We start from the raw sequence: 12390 nt of genomic DNA on the forward strand, positions 1-12390 counted from the left end.
GTAGGCTGTTTATATTAGCAGAAGAACTCAGTTACCATGAGCGTTTCCACAGCGAGCGCCCGGTAGTGCCTTTGGCTTTTCTGCTCATCCACCACTGAATGACTTCCATAAAACCATGGCAATTCTTCCACCCACCTCTGCCTCGCGTGCACCCACACTTCACCAACACAGAAGGATATGCCTGTGCCCATGATGGAAAGCACTATTATCTCATCTACTTGTTCTACACTAGAGCCTAATGGCTTTGTGCCACTTAAGTAAAGGTCTGAAGGTATGCCCAACCCAAAACATTAAAACAGCAACTCCTAAGCTCATCGTGTCAATTCATTCTAGAATTCATCTAAACCCTGAAACATGGCTGGCATCAAATTTGATCCTCTACTTGCTTGTGGAAAAAAAAAAAGGAAAAAGAAAAGAAAAACTACAAATACCATACAAGATAGCTGCAAGATGCAAAAAGTTAAATGAAACAACACAGAAAGGATCATGGTAAAGATTCACAGCCGGTATTGCCCTTTTAGCAAAAAGATTTCTTGTTAAGTAGCAACCGGCCAGGCCAGAACAGAGAGTGTGTTCAGAAAGTTAAATATCACTTGTACTCAGAAAAGCCCAAAGTAAACACTTCCACAGAGGCCAAGAAAAAGTCTCGGTATTCCTTCTGGCAGAATAAGGGAGGTATGAAGTCCAAAGAATGAATTATAGTAAAGGAAGACAACCTCCAAATAGATGTGCTCAAACTATAGGAAATTATCCAGTAAATCACTGCTAGTTACTTCTGGTAACTTGTTTTAACTACTCCCCAGCCATGTTTTAATTGCCCCCACATTTAGGAAAAACTTAGATAACTTCTTTCCCCAGATTAAGTTAGATTTGGGAGCCAAACACCCATAATTTCAGTAGAACATCGTTAGAATTTATTGTTATTATTTTGCTTTGAAATACAAGACATAAAAATAAGCTGAAAGTGATTACAATTCCAGCAATAGCTTTTTGAATTTATATTCCAGTCCATAAGCTGCTTATTGTCCAGAAGTCTTTCACTTTGTCCTTTAGTCACAAGGATCATAAGCCATCAGTTCTTTCAAGCTATCCTCACTTTTCATGACCCCCTAAGCCTTCCTCTTGGATCTTCACTACAGAACAGAAACAAAACGTACAGCTGCTGAACAGTTTGTTAAGAAAAATCTTAATGTCCTTTTAAGTACAAGACTTATATTTTTAAACTGTAGATCTTCGCATGTAGTCTGCCTAAAATGTACTGAGTACAAACTGAAAAATATGTAAGGACATTGGAGATCTCACACTTGGAGCCAAAGAGCAAAGTAAATTCCTAAAAACTGGCTAATGCGCACGTGTGTGTGTGTGTGCATGCACATGCACACCTGTGTATCTGTCCTATGAAAATTTTAAATTCTAAATTCTGTGAACTGATATCAGATCTCCATTACATCAGATCTATTATACAGATATATATTTACATATACAATAATACAGGTATCTGTATTACCCCTCAAAGTAAAGCAGTAGAAATTTCAAGTGCTGTGACTATTTCTCTAGCCCTTTCAGGAACGAGTAACTGTTATCATGTTACAGGTAACTGCTGATCTCTATTTGTAACACAGAGTATTAAACTGATGCATATCTTAGTCTTGCATAAATCTTCACATAAAAAAACTACAATATTTAAAAAGTTTCTACGCTTCCCAGAAATTCAAATTATTTACTGGAATCTTGCATGATTCAAAAATCATCCATGAAGCTTCAGTGAATGGAAGACAAAGGAGGATTTTTTAGGGTAGGATTATATTTAGTAATAACAAGGAAACCTATAATAAAATGTAGGCATTACGAAAACATTTCTAAAACTATTGGTACTTCCAGGAAATTGAAATTCTCTTCACAGTTTCATGTACCAGAAAAAAAAAAATCACAAGGTTTGCATGAAACATAACACGGCATTCTGCAGCCGTTTGCCTCAGAAATCACTATATATCTATCAAATCCATTCAAAAGGGTTGCATTATACAGAAGGGTATTCTTACCGTTACTGTTGATAGGTCTAGCAAGTCTAAATCACAAATACTGCATCCAGTTTCCCGTGTCCAAGCATTGGGGATATAATTTCCCAAATAATTCAAGTGAATCTGGTAAGCAAATGAAAAATTAAGATTAACAAAAACATGAATACAAATGCCGATTTGTACCTTTTATGGAAGTCGGTCTTAACCTTTGAATCCCTTACACCTAAAGATAATTGACTCTACTATCTTTTTATCTAAAATCAAATAAATATAAAAACAGAGATAAAAAAGCTTTTTCCTTTTATTTACACAATATGGATGACATTCCTCTAGAATCTATCCTTCAGTTAAGCCAAACTATTGTTGCAAGCATAAAAACTACCAACTAAATGCCTGTTTGACTTCCAAGGCACAGTCCACAGATCATCTAGCTCTCGCAAGCTGTTGTGCATGATTTCAAGCCAAAAAAAGTGATTATAGTTTTAATTCTCTTCCTGAATCTGAGAACTATCAACACTTTATACAAAATATAAAGGGTAGCCATATGAAAGGACCATAGAAAACGTGGAAGATATATATTCAGATGACAATGCAGACCAGACTTAAGCTTTTGCTTTGGCAAGGTATGCCAAGATCGACAAGCCAAGCAGCAGGATATGTTTTAAAACAGCATCTAGCTTCTTAACAGACTTGGAATTGACACTGAACAAGATATGCACTTTTTCTGTTGATGGGCTGCCTGGGCTGCCATGTCCTCCTGGATTGTACAGAACTTCACTCTTCTCTACTCCTTTTTGCAACAGTTAAGAGATCTCTTACGCTAGGGAAAGTCTGCCTGAAAGAAGGCTGTTGCTCTTTCCTTCTCTATTGCCTTCATCAAAACCTCGAAGGCTGGAGTGTCATCTTACACAGGAAGAAGATACACCAGTCCAGTACTCCATTTGCATTTTAATATATATTTTTCAGCTTGTTCATGCATATTGAAAACCATTCTAAATAAGTTCAAGCAATTCTATTTATAATCTAATTCCATAGATGTACAATAAAAGTCTAGAAGAATGTTTCATAACAAAAATCTGAGTAAAAATAAAGGGAAAAGGGAGAAAAAACCTATTTAATGCAATATAATTTGGTATCCTTTTCAAAAAATGGCTCTGATTAATGTAACTTATTAATCCGCAAATTCAAGAGATCATATACAAAACAGGAGGCTCTTATAAACACAAAACTTTTCCAGAATCAATTCCAAAGAGGAAATTGCTTCAGTGCTAGTTTATTTACTAGCTAGTGAAAACTTTTTTCAATCTCTTCATATTAATCTCCTCTTAACTATAGTCCATGTTTAAAACAGAAGAATCTAATCATAAACACACAAAAACGATATATAAAAACAAAGAGGAGACTCTTACTGAAGAGAAATCTTTCAGTTTTATGGTCAAGGCTAAGAGTCAAGGTACATTACAACATTAACCACATGCAGAAATCAAGTTTTGTCTAACGTAGCATAGCTTGTGGATTAGTATAAGGAGGAGCTCCAACCTAAACCACTTACCCAACTGCAAAATGTAGTACCTTTCTTTTCATTGGTAAATAGTCAAAGCCAGTGAAGATAGTTAATTTGACATTTGAATTGAAGCAAATAAATCAAAGCAACATGGAAGAAATTGGTTGTATCTTTCACCATTACTGAGTAATTATAAACCAAACAGATCACAACAGTTGTATACTAATTCAGAAGATGAAATTCAGTGCAAAAAGCTAACAAACAGCCGTTACTGGGATATCAGTACAAGTTGCAAGCTTAGCCCCATTAAGCTGGGAGGCACTTTTCTGGAAAGCACGAGCTACTTCAAGGAACGTGAGCTCAGAAGAACTCGCAGAGCAGCGGCGCCTTCAGCTAACAGGCAATCAAAAACGGCACACCATGACACCGCTTTGCCATATGGTAAGAAGTGCAACTGCCACATAGCCAAAATATAGCTATTCCTCACATGGGGACTGTGCCAAGTCCTTCAGGCCACTGAATCCTTATAAATGGATTTTATACCATTTATAAGCCACCAAACCAACAATTTCACAGGGCAGACAGAGCTCTGCTGTGGTCCCACAGTTAATGAACCATGGGAACCCAGCAGGCAGTGATCAAAGACACTGAAGATTCAACGATGCAAGTCAGCTATATATGTCATGAGGTCTGTGGTAGGATCAGATACATTTCTCTTGTACCCCAGCCTGTGACTCTAGGTTAGATCTCTCTCCCCCTAAAAACCTACTCCTCTGATCAGCATTTAATAACCTTGAAGTGATAGTGAAGAATGTGAACAAACAAACATTTTGTTTCTAATGCCCAGCGCTGCAATGAATTTCGGAGTGAAATGAGCTCTTTCCACATTGATATCAAGTTACAATGACGACAGAATAACATGATGGAGAGAGCTATGAGAATAGTTTATCGCTGCACACAGTAATTAGAAATAAGCAGCGTTAAGATTGTTTCAAGCTCTTCCATTCTTCTTGCTGTTACTAAAATTGCAGTCTTTGCAGAAAAAAAGCTGTCACTCACTTTAGTTGGACCATTTCCATGAATAGTGACTGGCAATGTCTCATACACAGAATTCCTAGCTCTTACTTTTCCTTCTTCAAATTTCAGAAGAACTTCATCTGCAAATCAAGAAGAATTGTACAGTAGGCAAAGGTACAGTTTATAAGCGAAAGCTAAAATTTCAAACTTCTCTAAACTCTTGCTAATACAATATGTCTTATTGCTGCAATTACTAGCGTTACTTATCCTTTTACTTATATATTTAACAAGTCCTGAATTCTAAGCTAACTCTTTAGGTCAAATGAGGTTACCTTAAACTTGAATTTACCTTTAGCATCCTTCAATATTTGAAGGAAATCTCCTTAGAAAACATAAGATTAAACTTGTACAAAGCATATTTATTGAGGAATCAAACTGATCTGATCTAAATATGATGCCATTGCACTGTAACTGAACTTTAAAGGTAAGAAAGGGAGTTTGCACAGATATAAAAAAGAAGGCTTTTTCAATTTAAATTCATGACAATTAAATGAAGAAAATTCCACATTCTTCCTCATTCTCATTTCATTATATACTGTTGTTTGCTTAAGAACAACTAAAGTACAATTTCATAACCATCCTTATTCCTATAATCAAGTCTGGGAAAGGTAGATGAAAAGATGGTTCTTAACTTTGTATTTATTGCTAACTTCATTTAGTTAAAACTATTTCTTCTATTTTAAATCAAACGGTTCATGAAGGAATCAAACTGATTAATGTTAAACCAAAAAGACCTGTGATTAATCTGCTAGTCAGGTTTGCCCATACACATAATTCTTTAAAACAAACAAGCATATTTCTTAAGGCAATGGTAGTTTAAAAAAATACAAAACATGTAAATCATACACCTACCTACAGCTCCGTTTAGGGTCTGGAAAATTGCACATTTGTGATCCAAAGTAATGTTAAGGCGTTCCTGAAATAAAATTAGCAAAGATGTTGAGGTATTGTAAAAGCTAATGCTTTTACTGTAATGCAATAATTATACTGCAGTGACAGCAAGTAATCAGGCAAAACTGTGTTACTTGGTGAACTTTTGGATATAATTCTTAGTTTTATACTGTTCAAGTGTTTCTATATTCCTGTCTGGTGCAGCTGTATAGTGATTGGCTTTATATATAGAAAAACTCATCTAAACTTGAAGGATATAGGTTATGACTTTCCAAAGAAACTGCAGTTTGGCAGTATAAGCCAAAGAAAATGCGTGTATTATCTTAAAATAAATAAATAAAGAATTAAAAAATCTTGGCCAAGCAATAATGGCAATTTTTAAATCAAAATGCCCTATGTTTTATGGTATCAAAAATATAAAAGCTAAATCTTCTTATCATGTCAAAATATAAACTGCCAGTGGCTTTAAAGGTGTTCCTTGTACACCACGGAGTTCAGCAAGCCAAGTTAGCACCCTGTCAGTGCTGCACTGTGCAGAGGCACACATTTTCTGTCCAGAAGACTATTTGCTTAGACAGCTCGTTATATTACTTCTGACTTTGGTGCTTAGTCAGCTCTAGCTTCTCTACATCCTTCCCTTTCAGCTGCATATCTAATATCCGACTTAACTTGCATAATGCCAATTCAGTCATCTCTGTACCAGGATCTAAACACGCCCTATGTTTCAGGCACACTTTAACAAACACGTATGTATTTCAAAGATTTCACATCTCCCTTAGCACACACATACTCACAAATCAACCTCAAAAACCTACAGGATCAGCTTCTAAATCCAGCTGTTGTTGCATCAATATATTGTCAATCCCCTTTAGCCCTTTTTTCCAGCATCAGGGCCATGCCTCTACCATTCATTGTGCTTTAACGCATACCTCCCTGCTACCCTGCACAAGACTTTAAGCTAGGGCAGAGAGAAGTCTCCACCAAAAATTTAGGATGCAGTCTTACTGAACCTATCTGCCTAAAAATCTGAAGAGTCAGAGGCAGCTGCAGGCAGGACCTGAAATGGCAGCAAGCCAAAATATAAAACACTGGATCGGCAAAAAGTTCTGCCACACCCTGGAAAAACGCCACGCTCCCTGGCTGTCAAACTGCAGCGTACGTGGGACTCTCACTGAGACGAATGTGTCTGATCATATACCTCAGAGCTGTTATTTCCAACAGCAAAGCACAACCTGCCTGGATCTGCAGACAGCCTGAAATAATACTTCAAGTCATGACCCCTCTGAAACCTGTTCATCACTCTGACAGTAGCAACCTCAGGAGGACAAACACAACTGTCAGCATGGCAGGCAGTAATAAAGAGACCGCATTCCCTTTTGGGTTTTTTTGGTTTTTTTTAAACCTTCTGATGTTTTATGAGGGGGCAACGTGTTATTTAGGTAGAAAGAAATGAGAAAGCCAGTCACTACCTACCCTTGCCAATGGGTCAACATAGATTTTGGTGTAAAACAGCTGGTCATCATCATTATCCTGCAGGTTCCACTGCTGTACAATACGATTTATATATGGAGCATAACCAATAAATCCTGCAATATCACACACACATAAGTTATTTCCATAAAAAGTAGTACTCTGCCAACGCTGTTCCATCCGTCAGGGACTTCATTCCAACTGTTTGGTGCCAGCAAAGGAAAAGCAAAATTCATGCAATCTGGCTCCCAAGTCCCATTTTCTTGTGATGATATGTATTAGTTACATTTTAAAGAGCTCAAAAATTAAGAGTTACTTCTACACTAATGCCATTTTAAGGGAAAATTAGGAATATGTGGTCCATTTGGGACAGTCCTATGGACTCCAAAGCATGAGACTGGGCTATTATTGTTCCTGAGAAAGAAGTCCATCTGTGGAAAAAAGTTCCATTTTCAATCAATCACTCTCTGCTGCCAGAGAAGCAAGAAATCCAATACTGCCAGAAGCATAAAGGGAATTCAACTTAACGTGCCAAAACAGAAAAGACAAGGCAGATAGGTGAGGAAAGATGAGAGGGAAAGAAACGGGGACATTCCCAGATCTGCACACTGCCAAGGACCATGTACCTAGAAAAAGCTATGTACGGCACTCTGAAACAGCTAAACAATGTTGATGGATGCATGTATTAACCAGCTGCAAAATTATTAACAAAGCTTGCATTTGAAGGAGCAGGGACTCCAGAACGCGCACTTCATTGAGATTAATGGGAGTTATTCACACTTCTCAGAACTAATTCCTCAAGCTATACTGCTGAGCCAGACAGAGCTACTAGTGCATCTATGCTGTGTGCAGAGATCCCCAAGAACAATGTGGCCACATTAGGAAATTCTGTGCCCCAGCAAATAAACTGTGCCTATAAATAGCATTTAATTCTCTGACTAGGCTTGTATATCTAGATTTTTTCTACAATAGACTCAGCTGATGGTGATTGGGTGACCCTTGCACAACACTTCATTGTAAGGCTGAGTTATGCCCTCAGCTGTACTTGGTTTACACGCTTTTCAGTGTTATTGCTAATAAACACTCTTGAAGGAAATTATTCTAGAGCATGGGAGAGCAGCTATCGAAGAGAAAAAAAGAAAAAAAGAAAAACCCACTGATACAATCCTCAATTTTGCACTTGTGGAGTTCAAGAACAACACACAGGCAAATACATAAAGTAGATAACAGAAGTTAGTCGTGTTCAAGTGTTTAATGTGTCCAAGAATCACACTTGCCTCCTGAGTTCAGGAATCGTTTTCCACTCCGGACAAAAGGATATTTGTCAGCTAGCCTTTTATCTGGCCAAATCAGTCCATCTGCTGCAAACACTACTTTATGATTAGCTTCCTGAAATTTCTTTAGCAGTTCTTCAGGGCCTCCCGCAAAGATAACATCATAGCTGAAAATAAAGATGTCCAGCAGATTAGTTTGATTTTAACACTTCTGTGTTCAAAACAATAGCTGGCTTACCATATTTTCCACAGGAAATGCAGATATGCAACATGATTTCTCCTCTAATTACATCCATTTGTCTGAACTTTCCACATTTTAGGCATTTTTTCCTTCAGATTTTTTTTTTGTCTACCTGAAATTGATTTTTAGGTTTCATGTATTTTGAGTAAAAATATTTTTTCCCCTTCATAAAAGTGTTTATGTTTGTAAGAACAAACAAAAAAACCCAGTAGCTGAAAGAGTGGGGCTGAAAAACGATTTAGGTGCCTCTCACTGGGAAATTCCAGATGACCCTGTTCCAAACCACAATGGCACAGACTTTCTTCTGAAAAGCCATATCGAGTATATACTTAGATATTTCTCAATAAAGTGTACTTATCCATAAATTTAGACTGTGCTGCAGTCCCACAATACACGGAGTTCTGCTTCAATCTCTTTAATCTGCTGGAGAATTAGGAGGGCTCTTCATGAAATCCTCCCCGCTTTATCCACTCAAATTTGACTCCAAAACCCCATCGAGGACAAAGACCTAAAGATGGAGGGCTCATCTCTAAAAATGGCAGTTATCCATAGCTTCTTTTTAATGCAAAGCTACAGGTCAGTCTCCCAAAACAGAAAGAAACACACATGAGTTTGGCAAAGGCCATGTGAGAACATAGCATCACAAACCTAGCGGTTTCATGTTATTGAACTGTATCTAAATCAACGCCTCTAAAAAACTCGAAATGTGTAGAAACAATTGAACTGTTCTTATATAAGGTTCCATTTTTTGTACTTGAGATCTACATATAAAGGCATTAATGCACAAACCACTTCAAACTTCATTTTACATAGCACAAAACCATGACACAAACATTAGAATCATGTCACAGGAGATTAAGCTCTGGCTTGAGAGTTAAAATATCAGGATTTAATGGCAGCATCTCAATTAGCCTCAGTTTCCTCATCTGAATATGTGTATAATCCTATTCCACACTCCTACCTTCGGCAATGAATATCAGTAGCCCTGAAACAGGGCTGCGGCATAGGACAGAGGAAGGTTCAAATGGCCAAATCAAAAGGGCTATCCAATAATTTAGCAGGCTAAATTTTCCTTCTTTTGATCAAGATTTTGTCCTTACGAACTGTAGTGACTTTAGTACCTTCAACTGCAGTACTTCTGCAGAGAACACAACTTCTCGGGCAAATCTATTACTCAGCTATAGTGTTAAGAGACCAACCCTGACTGACTTCTAGTACTTCCTCATTTCAGTTCTGCAATTATGTAAAATGCCCTTCCTTCACAGGGCATTTCATGCAATTGGCCTACGAGAACTGAAGAACAGCTGGCTTATGAATGCAAAAGAGAAGATTTCCACCACAGAGCACAGTATGAACTCTGGAGAGGAAGTTTGTTATGTAGTCTATATAAAGCAAGCGGGTTTCTCAAAACTCTCACTGTTTTGTTTTTCTGTAACTTTGGCAGCAGAATTTGTGAAAAAAAATAGTACTGCACATTTTGAAGCTTCTCCAGTTTTGCAAAAATTGCCAATTTCTCCCCAAATATACAAAAATATACTTCCTCATTTTTCCATTCAAATTGGGGTAACCTGATTGAAAGCCAGAATGAGCCTTAAGAACAAGCAAGAAACACGAGACAAGTTGAAGGCTGACAAAAACGGAGATTTGTCTGAGGCTTTAACCTAACAGCTTATGGCAGGCTGCACTTCTCTTTGATCAGGCCTGTGCTGCTGCTGCAAAGACTTACAGCTGCAGGAAGGAATCAAAAACCCCTGGAACATCACTTCCCAAAGACTGTCATTCTGCACAAGAAAGCCAAAGTTGAGCAACATGCTCTGTTAGCCACAGACTCTGCTGGTGAAAGAGATACGCTGCTTAATACAGGACATATTATAATATAAAGCACTGTACAGAGTTCACTTCAGAGCAGCTAAGCTGCACTAGCAATTATTTTAAACTCTACATACTACTAGATATCATGCCGGAGTATGAACCCATCATTGGCCTACATTCTCTACTAATTGCCATGACTCTGTTTCGTAAAGAGGCAGCCTGCAGGCTTACTGCTGACTCAAGCCTAACACCATCTCCTTCAGGCAGGAACTCCACTAGCTTCCTGCTCCTCGCTGCCAGTCACCTCCTTAGCTGCTTTACAAGGCTCCTGCTCTCGTCTCCAGGCAACAGTAACACACTTAGGGCCAAGCTAAACCCTGTAAATTCATCACGTGCCTTGCTTACCTGCTACTTCAGATTACGTACAACACTATATATAGCAGGGAATTTTTCCACTAAGGGAGAGAACTTACTGCTGCAGAACGTATCAGAATGGGTTCCAGGACAACTTATACCGGTGGCATGGGTTATGCATATGACTTGCTGCATCCTAATTTTGAACGGAGCTTCACAATTTGATGAGGGAGAGAAAGTAAGGATATATCCAGGAAGAGGCAGGCTGTATTTGCAAGCTGGAAAGACTCAGATACTTTTATTTATTTTTTCATAAATCCTTCTGATTAAGCAGAAGACAAAAAAAAAGACTTTCCAGAATTCCAGTTCCATTTCCTGCAGCTCTGAGGTTGCAGATGTTCTGGGCTGGAATCTGCCCATCCCAGTCCCTTTGCTGCGGCAGGGAAGCGGCCCTGTCCCCTGTTCCCCCACCAGATTCCCCCTGGGGGATCATGACAGTGGTTTAGATCATCTAGAACTGAATGGGCAAGATCTGCATCCACAACTTGGAGAGTGACACTACTATTTTAGCTATATACACTCAGTGCTAAGAGCTCAAACTACAAATAAGAAAGGGCTTACCTGGGACCGGCATGCTGGTCCCAGATTTCATATTATTTACGTGGACTGTTGCGGTCTATTTAGATGGCCACACGACCGTTTTGAACCAATATTGTTCACGCTGTATCCACACAAGGATCATCTCAAAATGCTTGAAGTGTATGCAGAAAAGATAACTATCTTACATTTTCTAGCAAATGTTTAAAAAATATATTTTTAAGAGATGTCAAGTCTGCCAGGACACAAACGGGTTGATGTGGGAGTTTTGGACAAAGAGTTACAACATGAACCATTTTAGTGCTGTCTGTACTGGCCATCAGCCAGTTCATTCTGAACTGGTCCGAACTAAAGCAGTAGTCAGCCCTCCCAAAAACAAACCTAATTTAAATAGCATTCCATTGGCAGGCAAGTAGCTTTTGCTATCGGCACATAGATACAAAACTGCTCACAAAAGGAATAAGTGAATAATCTCCAACTATTCCCAGAATTGTGAGCCCTATAAAAACACTGCTAAAAAACCAGAAAGAAGCAAAGTTTCAGTAAACACTTCATCAAAAGTGATTTGACTAGTCATAGCACGTATGTCAGACATTTCCTTTTATCCAAATTAATATTTCTAATGATTCACAATGAATATAACCAAAAACACTTGAAAAAGAAAGGAAGTTTGTTGTATTTATCTTTCCAAACCTACTGCTACATTGATGAGCATCACATTTGTAGACGAGGATTCTTGGAAGCAAAAACGCTCATTAAAAATAAAGCATTTTGCTAGAATCAAACTAACAAAAGAAAATGATTCTTTTTGAACTAGTTCCATTAGCTTTAAATCAAAATATGCTGGGGATTGTGATCTTCAAGAACTTGGAAGACTTTAAATCCTGCAACTTTCACGACAAGCAGCACTTTGGCCTGATGGAGCATGGCATCTTTGTTACAATACACAGTCCTCTGCTCTCTCTCATCTATCCCCATCAGATAGCCCGCCCCTGGAGAGAACAACCGATTTTGGAGAAGAATTCAAGCTATCCCCAAACTGATAATCAATTTGCATATTTGCCCATATAGGGAGAAAACAGTGAGAAATCAGGAAAGTAAATCTGCAAACACAAACACCCCAATGCAACAAACATTTGGGGGATGTTT

General features: G+C 38.2%; 1 protein-coding gene across 5 annotated transcripts in view; it reads right to left on the reverse strand.

Moving 5' to 3' along the window:
• Positions 1-12390, reverse strand: part of PLOD2 (procollagen-lysine,2-oxoglutarate 5-dioxygenase 2) — an 80065-nt gene that overhangs the window by 23324 nt on the left and 44351 nt on the right. For all 5 annotated transcript variants that reach the window (XM_068953848.1, XM_068953845.1, XM_068953846.1 and 2 more), the window contains exons 4-8: positions 8241-8404; positions 6967-7079; positions 5455-5518; positions 4585-4682; positions 2043-2144 (exon numbers count right to left, since the gene is read on the reverse strand). In XM_068953848.1, coding sequence (XP_068809949.1) covers positions 2043-2144; positions 4585-4682; positions 5455-5518; positions 6967-7079; positions 8241-8404 — 541 coding nt within the window. The remainder of the gene's footprint in view (positions 1-2042; positions 2145-4584; positions 4683-5454; positions 5519-6966; positions 7080-8240; positions 8405-12390) is intronic.

Source organism: Struthio camelus, chromosome 9 (genome assembly GCF_040807025.1).
Source record: "Struthio camelus isolate bStrCam1 chromosome 9, bStrCam1.hap1, whole genome shotgun sequence".
In the NCBI taxonomy this organism is placed as follows: Eukaryota; Metazoa; Chordata; class Aves; order Struthioniformes; family Struthionidae; genus Struthio; species Struthio camelus.